At 37.7% G+C, this 12832-nt stretch overlaps 1 protein-coding gene across 1 annotated transcript in view; it reads left to right on the top strand.

Annotated features, from left to right (window-relative positions):
- Positions 1 to 12832, top strand: part of LOC121421056 (cubilin-like) — a 66160-nt gene that overhangs the window by 24908 nt on the left and 28420 nt on the right. Inside the window, exons 13-21 of the mRNA XM_041615667.1 lie at positions 46 to 215; positions 1288 to 1335; positions 2454 to 2647; positions 4226 to 4391; positions 4809 to 4987; positions 5810 to 5984; positions 6842 to 7023; positions 9319 to 9402; positions 11217 to 11304. Coding sequence (XP_041471601.1) covers positions 46 to 215; positions 1288 to 1335; positions 2454 to 2647; positions 4226 to 4391; positions 4809 to 4987; positions 5810 to 5984; positions 6842 to 7023; positions 9319 to 9402; positions 11217 to 11304 — 1286 coding nt within the window. The remainder of the gene's footprint in view (positions 1 to 45; positions 216 to 1287; positions 1336 to 2453; positions 2648 to 4225; positions 4392 to 4808; positions 4988 to 5809; positions 5985 to 6841; positions 7024 to 9318; positions 9403 to 11216; positions 11305 to 12832) is intronic.

Raw genomic sequence — 12832 nt, forward strand, 5'->3', positions numbered from 1 at the left:
CCGAGACACGATTTAGAATTGTTGATTTTTCTTTTTATTTTGCAGAACATTTAATTCTTCAGCGGGCTGTGATAGTGACCCCAGTCATCGAGTATGGCTCGATCTGCAAGACGTTGAGTCACCGCGGAACTGTACCTACGAGGCGCCTGATAATCGACTCATCAACTCTATCATCTTCGTCAGCAGCGCAGGAACGGGAGGAGAAACAGCTTCAGGTTTGATTTCATTTTCGTTTTGTCTTAAACAGTTTGTCCCATAAAAAAGGAATCCCGTTGTCAGAGATAGATTTCAAAATTTATCGATTTTTTTTTTACCGTAAATCAAAAATTTATGCTAAGGGTGGAATCTCTTGTTTAAAGGGGAATGAAACCTTAGGAACGAATAGGCTTGTGTAGAAACAGAAAAATCAAAGAATAAGAATAAAGAAAGTTTGAGAAAAATCGGACAAATAATGAGAAAGTTATGAGCATTTGAATATTGCAATCACTAATTGTATGGAGATCCTCCCATTGGCAATGCGACAAGGATGTGTGATGTCACTGATGAACAACTTTCCCTTTGGTGGACTATAAAATACCCTAAAAATGTCTCTTTTTGCTTTTTCTTTTGATGATACAAACTCTTTATCCATGATGTATTCTTAAAAAATATGTATTACATGCCCTCATGTAGAAAGAACACATGATCTATGGATAGATGTGATAAAAGAGGCAATTCAAGTGAAATATATACTAAAGTAATGGGGATAGTTGTTCACGAGTGACATCACACATCTTTGTCGCATTGCCAATTTGCTATCTCCATAGCATTAGTGATTGCAATATTCAGATGCTCATTATTTTCTCATTATTTGTCCTATTTTTCTCAAACTTTCGTTGATCTGTTTCTTTGATTTTTCTGTTTTCACACAAGCTATCTTGTTCCAATGGTTTCATTCTCCTTTAATTTGAAATCAGAAGATTAGCAAACAGTCCACACATGACAGATAACAAGCAATAAATATTAGGACATGTCGGAACCGACCTGCCCAGAAACTTGCGTGTGAATCTGAATCCTCTCATTTTTCGTCAGCAAGAAATTTACCCACATTGTGCTGCATTCGACCCAGGTGAGGTAAATAGGTACCTGACAGGAATTTATTTCTTGAACGGAGCGCGCGTAACAGCTGCTCTGCTGCAGCAAGGTAATCACGCTGCACTACTGTAGAACAATTACCAACTTCTGATAAAATAAGGGTTATGCATTCCATTAGCAAGCATGATAATTATTGTTTGTCTTTTTGCACAGGAGCGAACATTGCAGAAGCAGATGTATTTACAATCTGGGTCCAACGAGGTAAGTTCTCTTGCTGCTCAACAATCGTAAACCAACGGCCTCGTCTTACAAAGAGTTGCGAGTGATCCGCTCAACCACAACTACGGACGGCCAGCAACGTCCACATCCAAAGTGAAAATTTGTTCAAAATATTTTCTAGATGTGATGTATATTCATTCATGCATCGTTCTCATGAAGATTCAGCATGATTCCCTTTGTTTACAACAAAGGAGAATGTGCAAAGTTGAGATTGATTGGATCAATTGTAACTCTTTGTAAGACGGGCCCCAGGGGGGTGATTCACAAAGAATTAGCTGTTACTAGATTAAATTCCATGTTGCATGCTGTATAGATGGCATTGGTCAAATCATGCTAAGAGGACGCATGCTTTTGCATATCTAGTAGTAAGAATGCGCATTACATATCATGTGCCTGTCGGCATTAAGAGTAACTTAGCTTAACGTTGTAAACCCCTTCCCCACTGGGTACCCAGTCAGAAGAAATTTCTTAAATGTTTGAGTGCGTAGTCAGCCCAGCTAAAGCTGGGTAATAATAATAGCACGGCCTGCTCGGAGAACAGTTTTCGCAATTGAAGTGGCTAATCGGGTAAAATATACTGCTATTATTATTATTCTAAACAGGATCAAGTCCATATTTTTTCTTGAATAACTTTGCTATAACAAAAAGCACCAAGTAATTTCAAGTGCAACAAAGAACTTTACATTGCTAATGTCCGAGAGTCTTTGTTATCAATCTGGTTGTACCCAAGATAGCTGCCTTCTGAATGTCGTACATTCGAATGAGGAGAGATCTTGGTTATGCAGGCTTTCATTCCCTTCACCATTCCTAAGTGACCAATCATGACTGGTGTGACCTCTGCCTTCACATTCCACATCCTCTCGATCTCAATCCTTAGGTCTTGATACTTGAGCTGTTGGTCTCTTTCCTTTACAGCAATGTTGATATCATGGGGAACAGAGACCTCAATGTTTACTACGTTAATATTATTATCATCATTATCATTATTATTATTACTATTAATATTATTATTATCATTATCATAATCATTGTTATCATTATCATCATTATTTTACTATTATTTTATTATTATCATCCTTTTCAATTATTCTCCTTTGTAGACTGTGATGAAAGAATCTCACCAGTAAGAGGTGACGCCGTCGCCATTTCATCCAACGGGAACGGCATCCGGGACTATCGCAATAACGAGTATTGCGACTTCTATCTAAGCGTGCACCCTTTTGATCGGATCCTGCTTGAATTCAGCGATTTTGAGCTTGAGGAGGACGAATGTCTCGCAAATGACTATGTTCAGGTATTCAAAACTTCTTGAATTATGCAGACATCATTCGTGTCTGGGTGAAATTAAATCTCGATTGATTTTTTATTATTTTTGACACACTTTACTCTTACAAAAGTGTAACATCTGCTTCTTCTCTGGAACAGTTTAAGAGGCAGCTGGACGGGATAACGCTGCGCCAGGTTTAGATGGAAAAGGAGTTAGTTTTTACTTGCACAAGGAGCACTTTTACCTAATATGTACACAGTGGCGGACCGTGACCCCGAGGAGACAAAGCATTGGGGGGCACGGCATTGTTCACAAACAATGCAGTGCCCCCCCCCATGCTTTGTCTCCTCCGGGTCACGGTCCGCTACTGTATGTACATACACCTTTAACCTCATAAGCATATTACTGAGGTTCGGCAGTGCAGAATGGCACACTAGTTTTTCAGCACTGCACAAAGTACGAAAATACTCTACCCAGAGGTCTGTACTACACCCGGAAGAAGAAGAAAATAAGTGACAATATCAACTGAAAATTATGAAATGTTTGAATAATTGAAATTCTTCTCCCACACAGTAGTGCTGTAGTGCAAATTGCGAAGCAGAAAATCATGTTCATAGCAAATGAAGGGATCGATATAAAGTCCAGCTCATTTACTTTGAGTTCAATGGCTTATTCACCTATGGGTCGATAATGTATCTGGAAAAACCTGATCTTCCTCCATTTGACCTTAATTTCCAATGTCTAGATTTCGACATCTTTTGAAAAGTGGTGATTAATTTTGCAAGTTGTATGTAAGTCTACCATTCTTTCTTATGTCAGTGACAGACCACGCACTGTATCCCATCGCCATGCCTATCAAAATCCCAAAATTGTTCTGAGTATTCCAAATAATGTGCATCTCCATTCGTTAGATGCGGTCCCAAACTTTATCATTTTGATGGTTTTTTATTTTTAGATAATGGATTTCTGCTGATGATATTTATACACTTTTATCCTATTTATATGAATTATATTTTCAATTTTGTTCTGCCAACCCATTTTTATATAGTTGACACTCGAGCGCCTGATCAGGGTAGCTCGTGCTAAAGTGGGGTAATTAGTATTCGGCGCTAAGAGACATTCGTATTAAGCGCTATATAAATGTTGCATATTATTATTATTAAAACACTCAACAAGCAATCCTTGGTTCATAATAATGATGATATACAAAATTTATAAAGCGCTTTATACAGAAGTTTTAAAGCACTAAGAAAGAAAAAAAAGTAAAATATATACATGTATGTACAAGATATTTAGTAAAATAACATCAACCTGAAATTGAAAACATCATGAAAATTAATTATTCATGCAAATATAGAGATAATCGGTAAAAATAAAGACTGGATAGTGAACCCTATTTAGAGGTGGATTTTCAGGAGGGACTTAATAAGTTCTGACGATGGTGCTTGTCGCTCATTAATGGGGAGATTATTCCGGAGCTTCGGGTCAATAATTGAGACGGATCTATCACCGTAGGTTTAGTTTGTGGTCTGTGCAGCAGTGATGTGGGAGCGGAGATGTTTGGATGCAGATGTTTTATCTATAATAATCACACCTCCCTCCCAGATAGAGAACACGGAAACGGCCTTTGCACAGACCTTCTGTGGCGTTCAGCACCAGGTGATGTGGACCACGACTGCAAATGCCGCCATCTTGAGGTTCCGAACGGACAGTGTGGTGACGTACAACGGATGGGGAGCTTTGGTGACAGCAGAACGGAGAAATTTAGAAGGTCAGGAATTCCATCTGTTTACAACTGCTGATAACTTTGGTCAGCAATGTTGCTGACAAATTCTGTGACTATGTTTTGTGACTTTATACAAATATCAAGCACAGTAGAGTATATTTATTTTCGCTCCTTTAAATTTATTAGTTTATCTGTATCTTCCTTTTAATGTTCTATCAATTATTATCATTACACACCAATTCTGGGTACATGTAGCTTGGTCGGGGAGGGAGACCCTTGGGTCACAGTTATCAAGTTAGCTTTCCCCATACCCAGGAACTGAGCTACATATATCCATCTACGGCTCTGCTTAATATTTATATTTTGTTAATTTACTGTATATTGTAATTGCCGAATTGATAATAAATAAATAAATGCAATTATAGTACTGTGCTATATAAATGGACAATATTTTCATTGTAGATTGTTCGACCGTCACCGTTAACCCAACCGGCAACGTGACCAATCCCGATCACCCGAACTCGCTCCAGGAGTATCGCTACTACGCCTGTGAATACATCGTTCACGCGCACCCGCAAGACAGGGTCATCTTCTCGTTCTCGTCTTTCATATTCCAGACCGAGAATCCGCCGGAGATGCAGGTACCCTTGTAATGTTTTTGATATTCAAATCGGCAACGTTCAAATTGGCAACGTTATTCACTCATTGTGGGTATCTGAACTTTGAACGTAGGTTGGAAAACGCTAAAACATATAAACATACAATTTTTTAAATCTTGTACATGCTTCTCTTACAGAGCCATTGGTGTAAAGATCCAATATGGTTCCTTTTCTGCGAATGTGCGATTTAGAAAGCTCCCCCACAGACAGTGTAGAAGAGTCATTGTGCAGACTGATTGTTATGCAAAATTTTATTTGCTTTTTTTGTTCCCAGATTATGAGTGGAATATCAAATGATGTCTCACATAGATACATGTATTTCTTATGAGACCAATGTGGGAACACTTTTGATAATTTTTACAGAGTATGCCTTTTGAATAAAAACTATTCTTATAGTTATAATATTCCACATTTATATTGCGCTTATCAAATGGGAACAACTTCTCTAAGTGCTTTACATATATATATTACCTCAGTCATCAGATCCTTGCATGCCAGCATACAATATATAATATATGCTCCTTCTCCACTCTCTGGGGAGCATTTCAACAAGAATTCCAAGACTCGATTGCTATCATGCCTTTATCTGCCCCGGCTCGTCATGACTTAAATTTTCAGCTACTTGCCATGTACAGTTCATAACCTAATTTTGACCAGCTTTTCTTCAGGGTGAACTTCCCCATGAATGCATTTTATCCTCCATAAAAAAGATCATCAGAAAAATCAGGAAGTTTGGCCAATTCCTGTCTTAACTGAGACCTTGCTTTCATCTGCCAACATACATTTCCTTGTCATTTTCGACAGATTAATCCGAGGTCGAGCCAGCAGAACTTCATCGAGGTGTCCGGTTCTCTCTACCCATTCTCATGGACGTCGGACACTAATGAGCTAGCTCTGAGCTACCACGCCCCTCTTCCTTACCGGACCTACATCCTCTTCGAGGGCGACTACCGCACCCTCGAAGCTCCTCAGCCGGCCAGTAAGTTACCTGGACTTTAACCAGGACTCCCGTCTTACAAAGAGTTACAAGTTATCTGATCATCTTGAACTATATGGAAATCCAACAGTGTCTAATCTTTTCAGGAGATGTACATGTGCTTTATAAACAAAGAGAAGCTCACTGAATTTTTAAGAAAACAATGAATGTATGATTGTACATCAACTCTAGAACATATTTCGTACAAACATGTATTTTTTTATGTTGATGTTGCTGGCCGTCCATAGTCTTTATTGATCGGATCAATCGCAACTGTTTGTAAGACGCGGCTCTGGTTGAGCTTTTTTTTTAGTGTTCTGTGTCCGGAGGGGGGGGGGCATTGAATCTAACCCCATTGAGATCTCGCACAGCAATTATAATGGTAGAGTGGGGTGTAAACTATAAGGCTGAATGTTTAACTTTTTCTGAAATTATACTTATTACTAATGATTTAATTATGCTCATTTATGCATAAGTCATGCTTTTGTTATAGAAATTTGAAACTTTTAGCATTTTGATTGTTTAATATTACTGAATTTATTTAGATATTATCACTGTCGCTTCTTTTATAATGAATTATTTAGCAATCCTACTATTTGTATAGTGACATTATACTCAATTAGGGCTTTGTTTTTACATAATGTATTAAAATTTGTGGCATTACATGCACTTACAAGCAGATAAAATTTTAAATATTGAATACATTTATTCTCACATTTAGGGTTTACTGCCCAATGCCAGGAGCATTTTCTATTTTCCATATTGTTGAAAACTGGACTTTCTAACATTTTGCTAGGGAACCCAAGGACTACATCGACTCGACAGTGAACAATGTATTTTTTGTACTTTAAATCTCCTAGCCTGTCAACAGTTCTTTGACGCTGATATTGGAGGCTCTTTCTCATGGCCAACGGAATCTCTGTCCACGGGTCTGCAGAATTGTTACGTGATCGTGAGGACGGACCCCGACGAGAGTCGCCGCGTTCAGGTTACCTTCCAGAATCTGAAGATGCCCCAGTCTGACTGCAATAGCTACATCAATGTAAGTAGTCCATAGGGTACTACAAGTGCAAGTAATTATTCCCTAATTCGACTCTCAATCGTAAATAAATTTTCAGCCTCATTATCGTTAAGCACATCCAGATCACCTGAAATCGAAAACATTTATTTACTTTACAAAAACATACCTGTTTCGAGAGGAGCACCAAGCTTCGACGGCAAGACAGCACGAACGTTACTGACGAAAGTACGTACTCACTCACTCTAAAGCCTCCCTCTGGGTTCAGATCCCGAAGAACTCCTCAATGTACTGTACATGTTGTAAAGCATATCCATCCTTCGGAATTCTCTTTGCTCTATCTTCTTGCGCATCCAGTCAATCGTCGACATATCAATCCCGAATAAGACGTCCGTTCTGTGCTGTGTTGAACTCGGTCAGTGAATTCCGAATGGTGTAGGAATTCAGACACTGCTCACGCAAGCATTGTTATGCAAATCGCATACTTCTGCTAAGAAAAGAAAATATAGGAATGAAATCAGGGCCCAGTTTTACAAACAGTTACGGCCGATCAATCTCAACTGTAAGGAAATCCATCCTTACCACAATTTTTTCTTCAGGAAATTTGCTTAAGAGAGAATCGCACTGAATCTTAAAAAGAATGATGAATGTATATGTATACACCATGCCTAGAAAATATTTAGATGTTGACATTGCTGGCTTTCCTTTATAGTTGTGATTGATCAAATCAATCGTAACTCTTTGTAAGACTGGGCCCCAGGGGTACTGAGACATTTGCTCTTATTTCATGGCGACTGTGCCATGGGTCGGGAATGGATTGGTGATAGAGTGGCTGTCCTGCAAGGCGTCTATGAGAAGTAAGCCTGGGAGTCATTGGTCTGCTTCAACATCAAATTGATTGAAGGCTTAGTCCTACTGCACTTACACATGCAGACAGGATGTAAAACGGAAAAGAATCTTACCATCCCTTGGAAAACATTATGTAATGTTTGTGTACTCTTTACATACGTGTTTCATACGCTCTATATCCATCGAGCATTCTTCCAATATCAGAGCTGCCAAGTAGTACGATTTCTCCGTATTTCATACGGAAATCAATTTAAAATACGGCAGTACGCTTTTTCATGATAAAATACGGGAAAAAACAAATTAGAGAAGTAAAGGTATTCGCCCCACTATAGCATCTGGGAGCTTCCGGGCAGAGATGAAAAAATGGCAGCCGTGTGTTGCTGCCCTCTACGTTCAATGAGTTATGCTTTCATCAAGGCTTTCCGATTAGAATTTTCGATAACCTGGCGAATCAATGTGGGTGACAAGTTCCGAGCGCACGCACGTAGTTTACATGCGCAAAGCAGCAGCTCAAATCGCGATACAGTATTTTGCGACTGGTAAATACGTCTGTAAGGATGATGACGTCATCCAAGATGGCAACTTGCGTTGACCGACGGAAGGATTGAAGATGACGATGTTCGATCGTAATTTGAAAGGAATAAGAATACTGAAAATGCAAAATACAACTTGGCAGCTCTGCAATGTGATTTCATCTGTCTGGAGTGGATGAAAATAGATGGAGCCACCCCGAAATTGATTTTGCTTGTCCGTTGTATCCGTTATGAGTACGATTTGTGTCTGTCAGCCAGAGGGACCAGGACTTTGAAGAGAAATGCCAGAATCCAATGTACAGTGCGTCCTAGAAAAAAGGAAACTGGGATTCCCACATCTTTTTCTTTAAAGGCAATAGAGATGTTTCATTTAAATCATACAATTAAATTATTCTTCTACATTTTGATACCTAATATATGACAAACACTTCACGCATTAACAGGCAAGACAATTTTTAAATTTTAATGTCAAAATCAGATTGCACAGAGAATAATGGTTCTTGATACGACAACCGTTCTTATTCGACAATTGACTAATTAGCATTTCTTTTGTGTTAAGTTTCTCTCACTGATCCCTGAAATGAGAGTGGATTGAGATTAACACTTGAGTTTCAGCGCAAAACATTCCTGATTGTCCTCAGTATTTGTGTGTAATCTGCCATGCATGAATGAAGTGCTAAGCTATCGGTCTCAAAGTAAAGAGGAGATTCCACTTTTACTGGTAGTCTCAGATCCATAATAAAAACATGTTTAATTGTGAAATCTATCTCTGAAAAGGTGTTTCCTATTTTGTGGGACGCACTGTATAGGGGTCAACCGATGTCATCTTCTGAAAAATGAGGCTCGAGACTCCAATCAAGATCAACTAGTGAATCAGTTTCTAACTTCCTAATGGTATGAAATACACAAATGTTTTCCTCTGTTATTTATTCTTTAGACCCTAGATACCACCTCAAGACGTAATGACATGTACTGCCAGAGGATACGTATCCCGTTCGCCTGGACGTCTGATGCAAATGAAGTAAGCCAAATTTAAAGATAAATACCAGTAGTGGTAACGATTTCTAAATGAGTTCGAACAGAATCCAATAAAATGACCACCCATGGGTTTGTATGTACATGTATAAATAATAAATATTTGCCAAATAGCTGTGGAGGAAAATGCGTAATTGCTGAAAATTTAGCAAAGTAATCATGGAATTCCATCAAATGTTGGGCATTTTTCCAAGCAATATTAATACTGCCCCCACATATGCTTTTCTGTGTTAGGGCTAGGATTTGTGGCTAAGATTTAATGATTTTACAAAGATAAGTTTACATTAATATACCAGATCTAGATGTATAACAATATTTTGACAATTAACCTGATTTAAAATATTTTCTCATGAAATAATTGTTTGCTGCAGCTACTATCTTTTCTCTTTAAATAAGAGATTCCAATCTACCTTAAAATGGTTTATATTTTGTGAGATGTATTTTATAGTACAAAAACAATTGTCATGTCCTCAGATATGCTTGTTGTCAGTAAATAACAGTTGATTAAAGATTAATTCCAGTTGTGGTTACGATTTCAAAATTAGGTCTTGCAGAATCCAATAAAATGACCATCCAAGTGTCTGTGTGTGCCAAACGATTCTGGAAGAAATTGTTTAATCACAGAATGACTTTTACAGACATTTTTCTGAAATCAGTGTTTACTGCACTAACTTTTAATTATCTAAATTGGGTTCCAAAAGAAACTTATCAAACTTCAAAAGTGCACTACACAAATTCCACTTAGTCAAAATAAACAAAATTTTAACACAGGCTAGTGTAGAGCTGTTGTGTGAACAGGGTTTTAAGTTCAAATAGTTATGTTACTTTAATAGATGTGTTCTTCATTATTCTTGATCATCCTCCCTTCTGTTAGTCATCAAAATTCCATCCTTTCTTCCATCACCTTCTTTACATTCATTACAACATACCAGATTCACTCTTCCATCCCTCTCTTTTTTTCATGCTCATGTTCACTCATACTTGACTCTTGCTATTAGTTCTTATTCTCTGATTGGTTCTCTCCCTCTGACTTAAGTTCATTGATATTCATTAGCAGCTATTCATTTCCATGTATATTCATGTACTTCTTTTATTTGCTATCTTTGATATTTGAATATTTTTTTTATTGTCCTTTGTTATATATAAATCATGCATGTTAAAGTTTTATGCCTAATAAACCCCTGAGGTTTAAAGTAACTCACCCCAGGGCAGTTCATCACAGGCAATCACTGAGAAGGTTGTCTCTTGTCTCTGTAAGTTTTAGAACCACGCCCTTTACCACTCTGGCCACACTACACTAGCTTTAATAGTCTTTACTCAACACGTGTCAATAATTAAGAGATTGGTTTAATCACAAAGAGTTTCAGAATCCAAAGTCACAAAACGGCAAAAGAAAGGCCAAGGAAAATGAGATGGGATTAAACCAAATGGTAATGAGTCTTTTTGTGCATTATGCTCCTTTGACCTCGATGTGTTTGTTTAAAATGTTAATTTTAACTTCATGTAACTTCCTAGTTATTAAGGCAATTAATTAAACATGCTAAGGGTCATACTGTTAATTGGTTACTTTGTTTAATCCCATTGCATTTTTAGTTGTCTGTCTCTTGTCATTTAGTGACTTTGGATTCTGGAACCAGTTGTTTTGAGTGGCTATAGCCTATTTGTGATACAATGGCTAGCCTGTGTCAAAATTTTGTTCATTTTGATCGAGTGGAATTTTTGTAGTGCGCTTGTAAATTTGATAAGTTTCTTATGGAACCCTGTATATAGTCACGTATCTTTTTGGTTTACCTGACGTAGGTTGTGATTCAGTTCTTCCATGGGCCGACTTTTGCCCTCCATCAGGTCGAGGTCGAATACAGAAGTAGAGCCAGGGTCAGGCCCGAAGGTGAGGTCAAATTTTATTTATTCCATTTCCTGTTAATATGATCATTGACTTGATTGGATCAAATCATATTCAACTGATAGACATCAACAAATCTGTATTGAAGAAACCGTTTTCTGAAATTTTCTCAGTACCTTTCGGAGTTCCACAAGGGTCCCATCTCGGCCCTCCACTGTTCACTTTATACACAAGTCAACTCATTACAAATATCCATGGTAGATTTCCTTGAGTATCTTGCCACACTCAACAACATTCCCTGCACAGTTCTCAAGATAATTTGCTCCTTCACATCCCCACCCATGGCGACAGAGCCTTTTCAGTTGTGGCTCCTACACTCTGGAACTCACTCCCTCTTAAGATCCCATTCTTCTCTAAGTTCCTTTAAAGTAGCACTTAAGACATATCTCTTCCGTAAATAGTATGATTTTTTTTAGTTAATATGTCCGTAGTTAAGTTAGTATTTTAGATATGTAAGGTAGTTACGTTGGATGTTTTGTTATGTAAGGTAGTTAAGTTAATAAGTAAGTTTAGTTTATTAAGTTAAGTAGTTAGGTTTTGCGATGTAAAGCGCGTAGAGAAATTTTGTTAGGCGCTATATAAATATTGAATTATTATTAAAAGATAACTTTGGAAGAGCGTGCTTTCGTCTGCACAGCCCCCAAATTATGGAATGGTTTGCCATGTGTAATTAGATCCTCTCCATCAGAAGAAATGTTCAAACTTAGACTGAACTAATCCCCTTACATTATTTTTTCCCTTTTCTAAATATATTTTCAAGCATTTCATAAGCTCTAAATCAGCGCTTCTCAAACAGTGGGCCACAAAGCTTTCTCAGGTGGGCCGCGAGAATCTCCAAGGGGAGACGAAAAAATAGAAGAAAAACTATAGTATATTTCACAGACCTGACCGAACATGGTACGTCCAATCAATCTATGCAGGTCAAACAAAGCTAAAGCACTCCTAGGTATCATGCATGTTGCAAAGCAATGGTTTTAATATGCGAATGCAGATTAGTTGTCAAACTGTTTGTTTCAAACGTGATTCAGCGGAGCTTTGTGTTCAAATTTCACAAAAAAAAATTTTCATTAAAATGGACGTTTTCCTGATATTTTGGTAAGTGGGCCTCCAAAAAATTTGAGAGTCAAAGTGGTCCTTGAGTAGAAAAATGTTAAAGCGCAGCTCTAAATTATACAGTGCAGTAGAATATATGCACATAGTTTCTGTGCTATGCAAATAAGTATATTATGAATCGTTATATAATCAGTTATTGAACTTTCTTCAACAGATGTTGAAGGGAAGGAAGTTTACCTCAACCAAAAATTTGATGTGAATAAAAAGGGGGAGTAAAATAATAAAGCAATATGCAAAATTGAAAATTCTCTGTTTCTCTTCGTTTACAAAGGACATTTTACAAATTTCCTGTAAAAAAAATTATGACACTGATGGATTTCAATAGAATCATGAATGATTGGATCAATCGTAACTCTTTGGAAGACTGGGCCATGGAAAAAGTGCTATATATAAACCCAGC

The sequence above is a fragment of the Lytechinus variegatus genome, chromosome 9 (assembly GCF_018143015.1).
Source record: "Lytechinus variegatus isolate NC3 chromosome 9, Lvar_3.0, whole genome shotgun sequence".
Lineage (NCBI taxonomy): Eukaryota > Metazoa > Echinodermata > Echinoidea > Temnopleuroida > Toxopneustidae > Lytechinus > Lytechinus variegatus.